We start from the raw sequence: 13,968 nt of genomic DNA on the forward strand, positions 1-13,968 counted from the left end.
GTATTCCTAGTGTGACTACAGCTTAAATTGGCAAGACTGCTTTTGTTGGCATAGCTTGTTCCATGCCCCCTGAGCACAATAAAGCTACAAGAGCAGAAGCATGGTATCTCTGTATCTCCACCAAGGGTTTTGGCTGGCACAGTTTTGCAGCTCACAGATTGTACCTCCTCGCAGCCCTGACCAGCACTACTATGCCAGCAACAGTTTATAGTGTAGGCTTGGATGTATTCTCACTGCAGATCATCAAGGACTTGATCTGCGGTATGATCTGTAGCCCTCTAGTGCTATTTGGCACTAGTATTACACAGCAACGAGATGGAAGCAAACCCCCGAATATGGCTCCGGGCGCATGGATGCCATAACACGTCTGCTGCAGGGCAACGTTTAGTTTATGTATCTTCTTTAACTGTTCCCCTTCCGATGCTTATTTAAATTTTACATTCTGAAGTGGGGAGAAGAAAGACAAGTTTAAAGTCTTAGCTGATGAGCAAAGTGATATAGCAAGCAGTAAGTGATGAGGGAATCTTTCAAGCCCAAGGTGACTTAGTAGGGGCCCACAGTTTTATAAGATGGTTGCCAGCTGTCCACACACTACAGAAGTGAAGTCTCTGTGGGTTATAGTGCTTAGTGGTTTGTTGTGACCTCCAGTGTAAATCACCTCAGGTCTCTGAGGGGCATGTAGTTAGGATTAAGATACAGGGATTATTGGGACTTGTATCTGCCAGATCTTGCCTATCTTCCAGTAGCCAAACAGCACCCAGAGGGTTTAGCATGTTTCCCATGCTATTAAGAAATGGTATCTATTATGTGTTAAACACCTGGGGATTGCATTCAACTGTATCCTTTCATGTAAAATGCTGCAGACTCTTAGCAATTTGGAAAGCTGTCTTGGGAGCTCAAGTTTTGTTTTTCCCTGACAGAAGCGATGGATCACTTAGACACAAATGTGCAGCTAAAGGTAGAGCTTCAACTGCAGACTTCTGTAAAGCTGAGTGCAGTGTTGCTGGGCAGAAGTGGGAAAGGAACGAGTGATGTTTTTCTTTGTATGGCCACTATTACAATCCTGTCAGCTGCTTGATTGCCACCTTTCAGAATTATTCATGGAAACCCAAGTCTTCCTGATGGCCCCTCAGGCTTATCAGGCAGTGTGGTGGTGGGAAGTGATTTATTTTTCCTTTTGCTAGAGATGACATTTCCTGTTTTTTCTCTCATAGCAGCACTCATACCCAGCCTCTTCCTCCTCGGTGCTAGAGAAGCATTGAAAATAGTTTTCCCACTAGTTTTTTCATGGGAATTGTTCTCCAACATTTTGTTCATTTTCCTGCGTGCAGTAAAGCAAAGGCTGAACCAGTCTCAGCTTCTTAGCATGGTAGAAGTTTTCTGCAGTTATATGCAAATGCACAGTATTAGAAGCCTTGGGTTTGAAATTTCTAGACTCTCTAAAACCATATTATCAAATCTGCGTAGGATCAGATCAGCCATTCTTTTATCTAGACGATACATTCAGCCCCATACAATTTCTGCGTGGGATTTTCAGCATGAGGTCTTAGATTCTTGAGTTCCTGGCTGGTTTGTGTATGCATGTTAAATATACTGGTATTTCTTAAAAGTGCCATGCAGTTTCATAGAATCGTAGCAAATTAGGGCTGGAAGGGACCTCAGGAGGTCATCTAGTCCAACCCCCTGCTCAAACCAGGACTATCCCCAACTAGATCATCCCAGCCAAGGCTTTGTCCAGCCAGGCCTTAAACACCTCTGAGGATGGAGCTTCCACCACCTCTCTGGGTAACCTGTTCTAGTGTTTTATGACCTTCCCAGTGACAAATTCTTTCTAATATCTAACCTAAACTTCCCTTGCTGGAACTTGAAGACCATTGTTCCTTGTTCTGTCATCTGCCACCACTGAGAACAGTCTAGCTCCCTCCTCTTTGGAACCCTGCTTCAGGTAGTTGAAGGCTGCTCTTAAATCCCCTCTCAGTCTTCTCTTCTCTAGACTAAATAAGCCCAGTTCCCTCAGCCTCTCCTCATAAGTCACATGCCCCAGCCCCCTAACCATTTTCTTTGCCTTCTGCTGGACTCTCCAATTTGTCCACATCCTTTCTGTTGTGGGGGGCCCAAAAGTGGACACAGTTTCAGGCTATATCTACTCCTGCTGCCCATACTGTTGTTTATTTGGCTATTTGCTGCACTTTGCTCTAGAAGTAACTGCATTTATTGCAGCACTGTCTTGCGTGCAGGTGATAAGGTGTTTGGCAATCTTTAAGGATAAAATAGGGCTGTAAATAGGGACCACGATTCTGCGGGGGTGGGGAGCAAGGTTAAAAAAGCTATTCTTGTTGGAGTGGGGATACATTGAGAGGGATTAAACAGCGATAAGCTCTCTGTTATTGGAAGTCCATGGCTGTTGCTCCTCCTCTGTGGAGTGCTAGGGGTTGCAAAGGTCAGTACTTTGAGTTGGGAATGAAGGGTGATTTTGATTACATTGCTTATCAATGATCTTGGAGAGGGCTGGATGCCAAATGTGGCTCTGCTGCTGCAGATAACAAAAAGGGGCCCCATAAGCACAGTTGAATGGTGGATTGCATCAACAGTGCCATGAATAGCTTTCGGCTTAGGGGTGGATAAGTAGTTCTCATGTTTCAATGGAGAGAGGTGTGAAGCAATGAGACTGGAGACAACAACGTTTGTAGGGATTATAACACAGCATAGATGGGGACATGAGGGATAATGCACAGCAGCTATGTTTGCATTTGAACCTGTTTTTGAGGTCATGTGCCAGTGGTTGAAGGCAACAAAGCATCCAGTTCTGTATCACCATGATGAGAGCCTGCTTCATTAAAGCTGGTCACACAGCCCAGTAATGACTGAGTACCAAAGAGTACTGCTATGCTTCATCCAGTTGTGACAGCACTGGGGAGGGGGCACTTGTCCAACGACAGAGAAGCGTATTGTGGGAGAGCAGGATGTGACAAGCCTTGTGGTCTTCCTTGGGATTGTGAAGCAGTTAAGTCACAGGTTAGGGGGAGCTTATGGGAGAAGGGAGGCTGGTGGGCCACATGGCTCAAAACACATGTGACTCTGTAGTTGCATTTAAATCCATTCTGTAATTTTTAAAGGGACTTCTAAATAATGCATTGGTTGACAAGTGAACAGAGTAGCAGCTGGTTTGACAGGGACCAGACTCCATTCTGGAGCTGTAGGATGTCTCTTATGGAGCAGGATTGGTGGTTCCACATAAGCAGGGGCATCAGTCTGTGCTGAATGAGTTTCATGGCATCCTTTAGTGAGGACTTGAATTCTCTCTCTTTTCAGGATAGCAATGGCCCACAGGACAATGTTCCAGAGAGGGGAGGTGCACAATAAGCCCACTGGCTTCTGGGGCATGATCAAGAGTGTTACAACATCTGCCCCAGGCAGTGAGAGTATCCTTCCTCTGTGTGCTGGTGCCAGACTGTGGGCTGCAGCAAAGTGCCCTCCTGAGATGAAAGGAAATGTGAATAGGAAAAAACAGATGGGGAGGCTGGTGCATCCCCCACCATACAGCACTTCACAAATCACAGGCCCCCATATATGCTCTGCCCCAGGGAGCTTGTGCAGTGTGAGATGCCTGCTCAGGTATGTGCAGGCCTGGGGAAATAATTGAATGACAACAGGGTAGGAAGGGTTCCTGCAGGGAGGAAAGAGAAAGAGGGACCTTGGTCAATGGTTAGAGCTGCAGAGAGGCAGTAATTTCTGCCAAACTACCTAGACTGCTTTAAAGTGTCCAGTGTTAAAAATACTTCAATGGAGAGGCAAGGAGCTTTCCTTAGAGCCCTATGGGTACGGTTCTGTAGCCATGTGGAGGCCAGAGGCACAGGGAGTAGGGAAGCCATCCAATCTGTAACCCTCAGTGGGAGTCCTGTAGGTGGGAAAATGGCATAAGGGAGTTCAGGGGGTGTGAATGTTTAAAGAATAAAGCAATTCATTTTTGGGGGAGACCCAGTTCCATTTTGTCATGGCTGTCCCTCCATTTGCAAAGCAGATCCTGTTTCAAAAGAGTTCTATTGCCTAGCTATGCTGTAGCAGAGGGCACTCAAGTACTGGTCTCATACTAGGTGTTTTTCACATGGTATAAGGAGAGATTGTGTCTCTGTAGGGAGCAGAGCAATGGAGGGAGCCTTGGAAATGTGTGTTAAACTTCTGTAGAAGTTGCTACCCTTGACTTGCACGATTTGCCAGATCTGTCCCTTATCCAGCAGGAAGTGGATGCTTTGGAAGAGCTGAGTCAGCAGCTCTTTCTGGAAACTGCTGACCTGCATGCAACAAAGGTATGGAGCAGGGAAACCATCCAGATGTCAGATACACAAGCTGACAGGGATGACAGTTTGGGAGAGGAGAAATGGAATTAGGCGGGAGGAACTGAATTCATATTCTGTGCGCCAAGATGAAAACAGCTGAAAGCTTGAAAACAAACAAACAAACCTAGGGAATTGGATGGCAGTGTTCCCCCAGCTCAAATATGTCCTGGCTCCAGTATCCTGTCTTAGAAGGCAGTGATTTGAGCTTGTGCTAGGAGAGGAAAGAGGGGGAAGCTTAGGGGCTTGCCTGCAGTTCCTCTGTAAAGCCCTATCCTAGACTTCTTTTGCAGCCTGGCCTCTCACTATAGTGCAGCCTCTCCTGGCTTCTCACTGTACTTCAGGGCTGAGTTCTCAGATTCTTCCAAAGTTCAGGCTGATTTGTAACGTGAGTTAATGCTGTAATTTAAGAAGGGGGCACAGTTTAGTGGCAATCAGAACTACCAGTCTAGAGGACCCGTGTTCTCTCTCCAGCTCTGTCATTCCATTAACAGTGTGGCACCTTTGGTAAGCCACTTACCCTTTCAGTACCTTAATTTTCCCATTTGAAAGAACAGACACTATTTACTGACCTCTCTCACATGAGTGTTTAGCTTTCTATATTAACATAAGGGTGATGGAAACTGTTGACTGGAAATTGTTGTGGAAGGACAAGGTAGTCATGAGTATTAATGATGCTGGTTTAAAATGTATGAACAGAATTTCTTGTGATGAACATGGAAATATTATCTTTTTTTTCCCGTTCTCCAGGAGAGAATAGAATACTCCAGAACTTTCCAGGGGAAATACTTTAATTTTCTGGGCTACTTTTTCTCCATCTATTGTGTCTGGAAAATCTTCATGGTATGTAAAAGTCCTATATTGTTGTTCTTAGATGCAGCTTACCTGGAGAGTTGTATCTCTCCTAGATTGTACTTTGCACACAGCTTTGGGCCTGCATCTCGAGAGTAGTCTTTCAGTTTTTCTTTCTATTCCCTGCTTTTGGAGTCTGCAAATGGGATTGATATCTGTGTGAGGTAGCTCTTTGCATGTATCTGACTCTATAGTGCATCAGAACAGCAAGGCCCATGCATTTTGTATGTTTTCAGTTAACTTTATTTTAATCCCTGAATAGTCCTATACAGCAGAAAAGAAGGAAAAGATGTGCATGTATGTCTCACCCATAGCTGTGGTGTGTATGCCGTGTTCCCTTGCAGTGATGCGTATTTCTCTTCTTCAGGCAACTATCAATATTGTATTTGATCGAGTTGGGAAGACTGATCCAGTCACAAGAGGAATTGAGATCACTGTAAATTATCTAGGAATCCAGTTTGATGTGAGAGCCATTTAAATTCCTCATTCACTTAGTAATTCCTGTTTTATCTGTTACAACATAACCTGCTATCGAGTGAGTTGGGGTGGAGGGAAAGGCATAGGGATGGAGGGGGTTCTGGGTCACAGATTGTAGTCCCTTTTCAATTTTGAGGGTGGGAAAAGTAGTGGGAACTTTGCTTTTGTTAGTACATGAGCATAATTTTGTGATGGAAAGAGTGACCTTCATGTATTTCCTATTGAAGTACCTTTTATGACATGTTGACTCCAACCTGTCCCCATGCTAGAAACAGATATAGTCTGTCTCTGTCCATAGAAGGCAGGGTAGATATGCACCTTTATAGACTAACTAAATAAGATATATAGGGCATATCTACATGTTCATTAATGTGCTTCTGTTAATGTACATTAAATTTAGTATCTCCATTGTGAGGTACTAGAAAAAGGTGCATTAGCTTATTTTAATACGCATTAGTGAAAGCACACAGTTTTTTTGTTATGCTTTAATGTTCTTAAAATAGGCTAATGTGCATTAAAGTGCACCTATAGATGTGCCCATATCTGAGCACAAGTTTTCATGAACCCAAGTTCACTTCATCAGGGGGTGTGAAAGTTCAGTGTAGAGCGGAGTAATCTTTACAGCATCTGATGAAGTGAACTTGGGTTCATGAAAGCTTGTGTCTTCTGACTGACTTCAGACTAACATGGCTAACTACCTCCTTCTGTCTAGCCATAGTCATCAGCCTGTCTTATAAGCGATCGGTAGTCAGATCATTTGCATAGAGCACAACTTTTAATCACATTTCTAGCAAAGTTCATAATGAGGATTATTTGCCATTTATTTGCCCACAGAACAGGTCTAATGCAAGTTAGCGGATCACCACGCTGCTCATCAAACTACTTCAGCCTTGACCTTGAGGGACAGCCTGTAGGGGAAGCAGGGCAGTTCAGCTTCTATTCCCCCTTCTTTTCTTTACTGTCTCTGCTGAGACACTAACTGGAAACAGTTTTCTGATGTGCTTAGTGGTTCTTCAGGGACTGAACAGATGACACCAGCATTTTTCATATTGACTAAAATACCATCTGCACTCTGTTCCACCTACCTGGGTTTGAATTGGAGCATAGGCCTAGAAGTGAAAGGCTATATTCTTTTACCAAAAGCCTGATCAACCAATCTGTTCCCTACATGGGCATTTTTTTGTATGCTGTTACAAAGTCTTCCATATTGAGTCTGTTTTATAAATCTTTGAATTCTGTGCAGTATCTCCTTTCTCTTGTATTTAACTGAATGACTGTCTTTGTACTTTTGCCGTAACTAGTCTCAAATTGTGCTCCATCCAAAGTTACTCTTTTTTGTCAGGCATAATTATAACAGGTTTCAATTCTTTTGCTTCCCCAGGGAAAGTATCACCTCTTCAAATGGGGTGACAAAGAATGCTGTGTTGGGTCCCCTTCGTATTGTGCTTTTTTGGTTAGTGTAGTTTGTAGTCAGCTTTATTTGTTGATGGTTTTCTTTTACTGGACTAGGGAGACAGACTTCCTGTTTTCTTTGTCCCGGCTTCTCTCCCCCAGCCTGTCTATTGGGATGTTTGTGTTCTGACTGCACTTTCTTAATGCAGTTGTTTCCATAGGTCCTCTCACTAACTGGCAGAGAGGACTTTCTTATACTGAGAACTGGGAGCCAGGTAGTTCGGATTTTATTTCTGGCCCTGCTGTTCAATTGTACAAGTTCCTTCATTTCATTTTCCCCATCTGTGAAACGAGCCTGCCTTACAGGAGCTGTTGAGTCTAAATGAACTGCTTGCAGAGTATTTAAATAGCAGGTGCTGTAGAAGGGGCAGTTTCCTGATGTGTCAAAAGGGAGGAGAAGACACAGCATCCAATATTTTGAGTGATCATTTTGAGTGATCAGTCTGAGATGACAGGTCAGATTTTTTTCAGTCTACTTAGCATTACATAGCCCCAAATCAGTTGAAAACAGAGTTTCCTCTGACTTCAGTGCAGCTGTAAGGGAACTGTAGATCAGACCCTAAGGTTTCTAGTCAGACGTGTAGAAAATGAGAAACATAATTATCAGTTACCTGTAAAAAGCTCAGTATAAAGAACTTGACTGGCAGGACAGAGGCATAGATGAAATCCCATTAGTTCTCATGGGATAGCATTCAACTACCTTAAGATGAGACCTCCTTTGTCTTGCAGCCTTTTGCCTCATTGGCTACACCTTCCAAATACTGCCATGGAGGCAGGGTTCCTGCAGACAGTGGCTTCCTTCATTACACAGCCCTGATTCATCCTTGGAGCAGTTCTTTATTGGGCACTGAAGAAGATAGTAATCCTGGGCAAAAAGCAGCATGCCTTCATGTAATTAGACAGTGTCATGTGGATGTGCATAAAGGATTTGGATTAAGGTTGCACAAGCATTTTCTAGCTTTTGAGCACTTGGCTTTGCTAGTTTAATAATGCTGTCCCAGCATAAGGGTGTGCGTGCATGTGTGTGTCTTCTAGGGGGTTGGGTTTTTTAAAATAGCTAACTGAGGAAAAAACGCATCTTTTAGATACCCACAGGAGTTGTGCTCAGCTCAAGCATTTACCATTTGAGGTAGGCAGCTGACTGATGAGACTCAGTAGGAGGAATGTCAGTTCTGGAAGGTCCCTGTCAGATGTAGGCTTTTCTCCTCTTCTCCAAAACTGTGGCAGTGCCTCATCCTGTCCCAGTCTTCTCTTTTCATAGCTGAGGCCCACTTACCTCCAGGCTCATTCTCTTTACCTCATCAGTCTTGAAGTGCTTCAGCATGTGTGCACTGTGATTTCTGTGCCCCGCCCTCCCTCCCCAAGGCTAATAGCTAGGCCAAATGTAGGTGGATTTTTTGTAAGGACATCTAAAGGTACATCCTTAATGCACAGTCCTCTCGCTACCAAATTTTATATCTCTTGCTTCAAAGAATTTGGGCACTGGTGCTTTCCTAAGAAAAGATGGTCAGAATTATTTTCACACAAGTAGAGTAGCACATTTTCCCCTAACCTTACTGGGAAACAGCTGAACTGTTTGGGTTGAGATTTAAAAGCAAAAATGAAACCAGTAGCCAAGTACTATACATGCACAGGGACCAAGAATAGAAAATATCAGCCCAAACTCTTTGATTGGCAGTTAGAAGCATATGCAAGGCAGAGCTTCTGAGACTCTTTGGGCAATCTTAATGAGAGATGCTACCAAGACCACTCATAATATTAACAGTATCTTCTGTAGGCTATAGCCAGAAGAGGGCAGTGGTTCATGTTGTTTTTGGGAACTGATGGAAACACTTCAGTGGCCTTGTCTCATATACTGCATTTGTCTACAAAGCAATCACATTTATATACATGCGTATCGTGTGTGTGTGTTCTTGTGTTTACTTTTCTGTAAGGCACCACTTTGTATTCACATTTATAGATTCATAGATGTTAGGGTCGGAAGGGACCTCAATAGATCATCGAGTCCGACCCCCTGCATAAGCAGGAAAGAGTGCTGGGTCTAGATGACCCCAGCTAGATGTCTATCTAACCTCCTCTTGAAGACCCCCAGGGTAGGGGAGAGCACCACCTCCCTTGGGAGCCCGTTCCAGACCTTGGCCACTCGAACTCTGAAGAAGTTCTTCCTAATGTCTAGTCTAAATCTGCTCTCTGCTAGCTTGTGGCCATTGTTTCTTGTAACCCCCGGGGGCGCCTTGGTGAATAAATACTCACCAATTCCCTTCTGTGCTCCCGTGATGAACTTATAGGCAGCCACAAGGTCGCCTCTCAACCTTCTCTTGCAGAGGCTGAAAAGGTCCAGTTTCTCTAGTCTCTCCTCGTAGGGCTTGGTCTGCAGGCCCTTGACCATACGAGCTACCCTTCTCTGGACCCTCTCCAGGTTATCCGCATCCTTTTTGAAGTGTGGCGCCCAGAATTGCACGCAGTACTCCAACTGCGGTCTGACCAGCGCCCGATAGAGGGGAAGTATCACCTCCTTGGACCTATTCGTCATGCATCTGCTGATGCACAATAAAGTGCCATTGGCTTTTCTGATGGCTTCGTCACACTGCCGGCTCATGTTCATCTTGGAGTCCACTAGGACTCCAAGATCCCTTTCCGCTTCCGTTCCACAAAGCAGGTCATTTCCTAGGCAGTAGGTATGCTGGACATTTTTCCTCCCTAGGTGCAACACTTTGCATTTCTCCTTGTTGAACTGCATCCTCTTGTTTTCTGCCCACTTGTCCAACCTATCCAGGTCTGCCTGCAGCTGTTCCCTGCCCTCTGGCGTGTCCACTTCTCCCCATAGCTTTGTGTCATCTGCAAACTTGGACAGAGTACATTTGACTCCCTTGTCCAAGTCGCTGATGAAGACATTAAAGAGTATCGGTCCAAGGACCGAGCCCTGCGGGACCCCACTGCCCACACCCTTCCAGGTCGAGACCGACCCATCCACCACGACTCTTTGGGTGCGACCCTCTAGCCAATTCGTCACCCACCGGACTGTGTAGTCATCCACGCCACAGCCTCTTAACTTGTTCACCAGTATGGGGTGGGATACCGTATCGAAGGCCTTCCTGAAGTCTAAGTATACGACATCCACCCCTCCTCCTGTGTCCAGGCGTTTCGTAACCTGGTCATAGAAAGAGACTAGGTTGGTCAGGCACGATCTGCCCGCCACAAACCCGTGCTGGTTTCCTCTCAGCATAATTTGTCCTGCCGGGCTCTCACAAATGTGAGCCTTGATAATTTTTTCAAAGACTTTACCAAGGATGGAGGTGAGACTGACTGGCCTATAGTTGCGCGCGTCCTCCTTCCTCCCTTTTTTGAAAATGGGGACCACGTTAGCCCTTTTCCAGTCCTCTGGGACTTGGCCCGTGCGCCACGAGCATTCAAATATTCCTGCCAGTGGCTCTGCAGTGATGTCGGCCAGTGCCTTCAGCACCCTCGGATGGAGCCCATCCGGGCCTGCCGATTTAAAGGCATCCAGTTCTTCCAAATGATTCTGCACCACCTCAGGATCTACGTATGGAAGTCTGGCGCCTTGCTGCTGCCTCTCTACAACCCCAGTGAGAGACTTGTCGTGCCCCTCACTTAGGAACACTGAGGCAAAGAACTCGTTGAGGAGTTCAGCCTTGTCCCCCCTATCTGTCACCAATTGTTTCTGCCCGTTTAGCAGTGGTCCTATTCCTCCCTGGGCCTTCCTTTTACTCCCAATATATCTAAAAAACAATTTCTTGTTGTCTTTTACTTGGGTTGCCATCCTCAGCTCCATGGTAGCTTTGGCCCGCCTAACTGCCTCCCTACAAGCACGAGCAGAAGAGGTATATTCATCTTTAGTGATCTCACCCTGTTTCCACTTTTTATGTGCTCCCCTTTTGGCCCTTAGGCTGCCCTGAATTTCTCTGGTCAGCCAGGGAAGCCTCCTGGCCCCTTTCCCTTTTTTGCCTCGCTCGGGGATTGTCTTGCTTTGTGCCCGAAGGATTGTTTCCTTTAGGCACAGCCACCCTTCTTGGGCTCCCATCCCTTCAAAACTCCTACTCTGCAGTGCTTCCTTGACTAATCGCCTGAGTGCATTGAGATCAGCTTTCCTAAAGTCTAGCACTTTCACCCTACTAATTACCTTACCCACTCGCCGTCTTATGTTGAATTCTATTATAAGGTGATCACTGTCTCCCAAATGGCTACCGATCTGGAGGTCCCCTATCATGTCATCTCCTGTTGCCAATACCAGATCCAGTATGGCATTCCCCCTAGTGGGACCATGCACCTCCTGTGTCAGGTGGAGGTCCTGTATACAGGTTAGAAACCTGCGTGAGCGATGGGACCTTGCTGTCTGCGTCTCCCAGCAGATGTCCGGGTAGTTTAGGTCCCCCATGACTACCGCCTCTTTAGCTTTTATGGTCTCCGAGAGTTGCCTCAGGATCCCCGCATCTATTTCTTCCCCTATTTACTTCATTCACGTAGGTTAGATCTGTGCATATACCATGTAGGTGTAATTGCACATGTTAAGTACAGATGGGTACATTTGTGTGATACGAGTACGTGTAAGTATGTAAATCTGACTGCAGCAAGTCTCTGGATATGAGAATTGAGAGATCCTGTTGGCTGTACACCCATGCATATTGTATGCAGGGATAGCTCTAGGGATTTAACCATTTCTTGTTTTTGTTGCCACAGGTAAAATTCTGGTCACAGCACATTTCCTTTATCCTTGTCGGAATAATCATCGTCACCTCCATCAGGGGCTTACTGATCACACTCACAAAGGTACATCTGGCCAGAAGCCTGTCTTGTAATTGTAGTCCATGAGACGTGTGTTTTTCTAACTTGGTGAAGGAGAACTCAATGTAAACTTTCTAGACTCGTAGGGCCTGTGATATCTATATATAGGGAGTGAAGAATAGGATCTGAAAAGGACTGGGATATTGGTTCTTGCTAGAAGTGGGTCTGGTGGGTAAAGTGCTCATAGAGATGGAACAAAGGCTAACTTTTTCTTATTAACATGGGACAACTTAACAGGACCATCTGTAGCCATTCCAGTCCCTGAACATGGTATAAGAGCCTCCTGTTTGCACAGAGCAATGCAAGAAATGTTAGGGTTCTAACTAGCAACTAATAAGTGTTTTAAAGTCTGTTTTATCATGAGTGTGTGCCTACATCATCCATTGGTTGCCATAGCTTTTACTGCTAACTACCTGCATGAATCAGGTCTAGTGGTTATGGCCCTAACTGATGCCAGGGGTGCAGTCTACGTTCATTCCTAGTGTTACCTCTGAGAAGAGTGGGAAATTTTAAGAAAGGAAGTGTGATGTGGCAGGTGGGATTTGTTAGTCCAGCCTACGGAATCGTGTGTAGGGTCTGGATCGCTGCATCTAAATGACAGGGCATTTCTGTAAAACTGGCAGAGAATTAACTCTTTAGTACACTGATAAATAAGTCATGTCTGCACACAGTGGGGAGGCTCAGCTATTCTAGTCTTCAAATTGGACTGGGGTGAGGGGCTGGGCTAGAACGTATTCGGGGGGGGGGGGTTCTTTAGAGCCTCTATACAGGCTGGCTGAACAACATTGGTAAATTGTTCAGTGAGATGTGCTTAAATGCTCAGCCCTTGGCTGTTCTGCGGGTGGGGTCCTGCTCCTTTTAAAAAGTGTGTATAACCCTCCAGGAAGCATGGTATATGTTTCTTTCAGTGCTGGTTTTTAGCACTGATGGGGAAAGATTGGAATGTGTACTCCTTCCACATTCTGATGCGCGGGACCACAGACCTGCCCAGTGCCAAGAAACCTATTTCCAGTTGCTTTTTTTCCTCTTTACAGTTCTTCTATGCCATCTCCAGCAGCAAGTCTTCCAACGTTATTGTTTTGCTGTTGGCACAGATCATGGTGAGTATGCAGACCAGTCAGCAAGCCTTTGCTACATTGTTCCATCTCATCAAGAGCAGCCAGTTGTGAGATACTCAGCTGACACATTTCCTGGGTCTTTTTTGCAGGGCATGTACTTTGTTTCTTCAGTGCTTCTGATCCGAATGAGCATGCCGCTAGAGTACCGCACTATCATTACGGAAGTCTTGGGGGAGCTGCAGTTCAACTTCTATCACCGCTGGTTTGATGTCATATTCCTGGTTAGCGCGCTCTCCAGCATCCTCTTCCTCTACTTGGCACACAAGCAGGCCCCAGAGAAGCACATGGCAGTCTGAGGCTGTACTGGCTCAACCCACTGTTCTGGTACTTCACCTCTTGGTTGGCTGCAGCTCTGTAGTACCAACAGGTATAAGAGAAAAGAAGAGCATCCTCTGTGCTCAGACAGTGCGACTCGCTCGTTGAACTTCCATGATTGTCTTTCTTCAGCTCTGTGGCTCATCCTGTGAGGGTGTCATGGCTTGAACATGCGGAAGAGGCAGAGACAAGTAGAGGACAGCTGAGAGTCAAGGAATAGGACCCTCGTGTGACAGTGGTGCCTTACATGACTTCAGGAGATATCGACCGAAGGGGAAACCTGTTACAATCAGGAATGGAATAAAATCTTCAAAGAGGGCACTGTGGAAACACAATATGTTAAAATGAACCATTCTTAATCTGGTGGGCAACTTAATATTGGAGGGTGGTGATTCTGGAGCCAAGTGTCTAAATCTGTGGAATTAAATCTGTTTTTTTGTAATACCTCACACTAGCATGTCAGTTGTTTTGTGTCTTCCCCAAAGACTCTGCTAAGCATGGACCCGAGTATGTTTCTGCTTGGCAGAAGGAGGAGATAGATTCCAGGGAGACATATTTCAGTAGTGTCCAGCTTCCTTAGGATTTGGATTCGTATCTTTGTTTTCTATCTAATGAAT

At 45.4% G+C, this 13,968-nt stretch overlaps 1 protein-coding gene across 2 annotated transcripts in view; it reads left to right on the forward strand.

Annotated features, from left to right (window-relative positions):
* The window catches only part of GPR89B (G protein-coupled receptor 89B), a 28,225-nt gene extending 14,425 nt beyond the window's left edge, over positions 1-13,800 (forward strand). Inside the window, exons 8-14 of one of the 2 annotated variants that reach the window (XM_014598994.3) lie at positions 3,313-3,422; positions 4,219-4,307; positions 5,085-5,177; positions 5,554-5,649; positions 11,814-11,903; positions 12,953-13,018; positions 13,126-13,800. In XM_014598994.3, coding sequence (XP_014454480.1) covers positions 3,313-3,422; positions 4,219-4,307; positions 5,085-5,177; positions 5,554-5,649; positions 11,814-11,903; positions 12,953-13,018; positions 13,126-13,332 — 751 coding nt within the window. In that variant the 3' untranslated portion in view covers positions 13,333-13,800. The remainder of the gene's footprint in view (positions 1-3,312; positions 3,423-4,218; positions 4,308-5,084; positions 5,178-5,553; positions 5,650-11,813; positions 11,904-12,952; positions 13,019-13,125) is intronic. The other variant, XM_059720611.1, reaches the window with a different exon arrangement.
* The last annotated feature ends 168 nt before the right edge of the window (positions 13,801-13,968 follow it).

This window comes from Alligator mississippiensis, chromosome 1 (assembly GCF_030867095.1).
Source record: "Alligator mississippiensis isolate rAllMis1 chromosome 1, rAllMis1, whole genome shotgun sequence".
Taxonomy (NCBI): domain Eukaryota; kingdom Metazoa; phylum Chordata; order Crocodylia; family Alligatoridae; genus Alligator; species Alligator mississippiensis.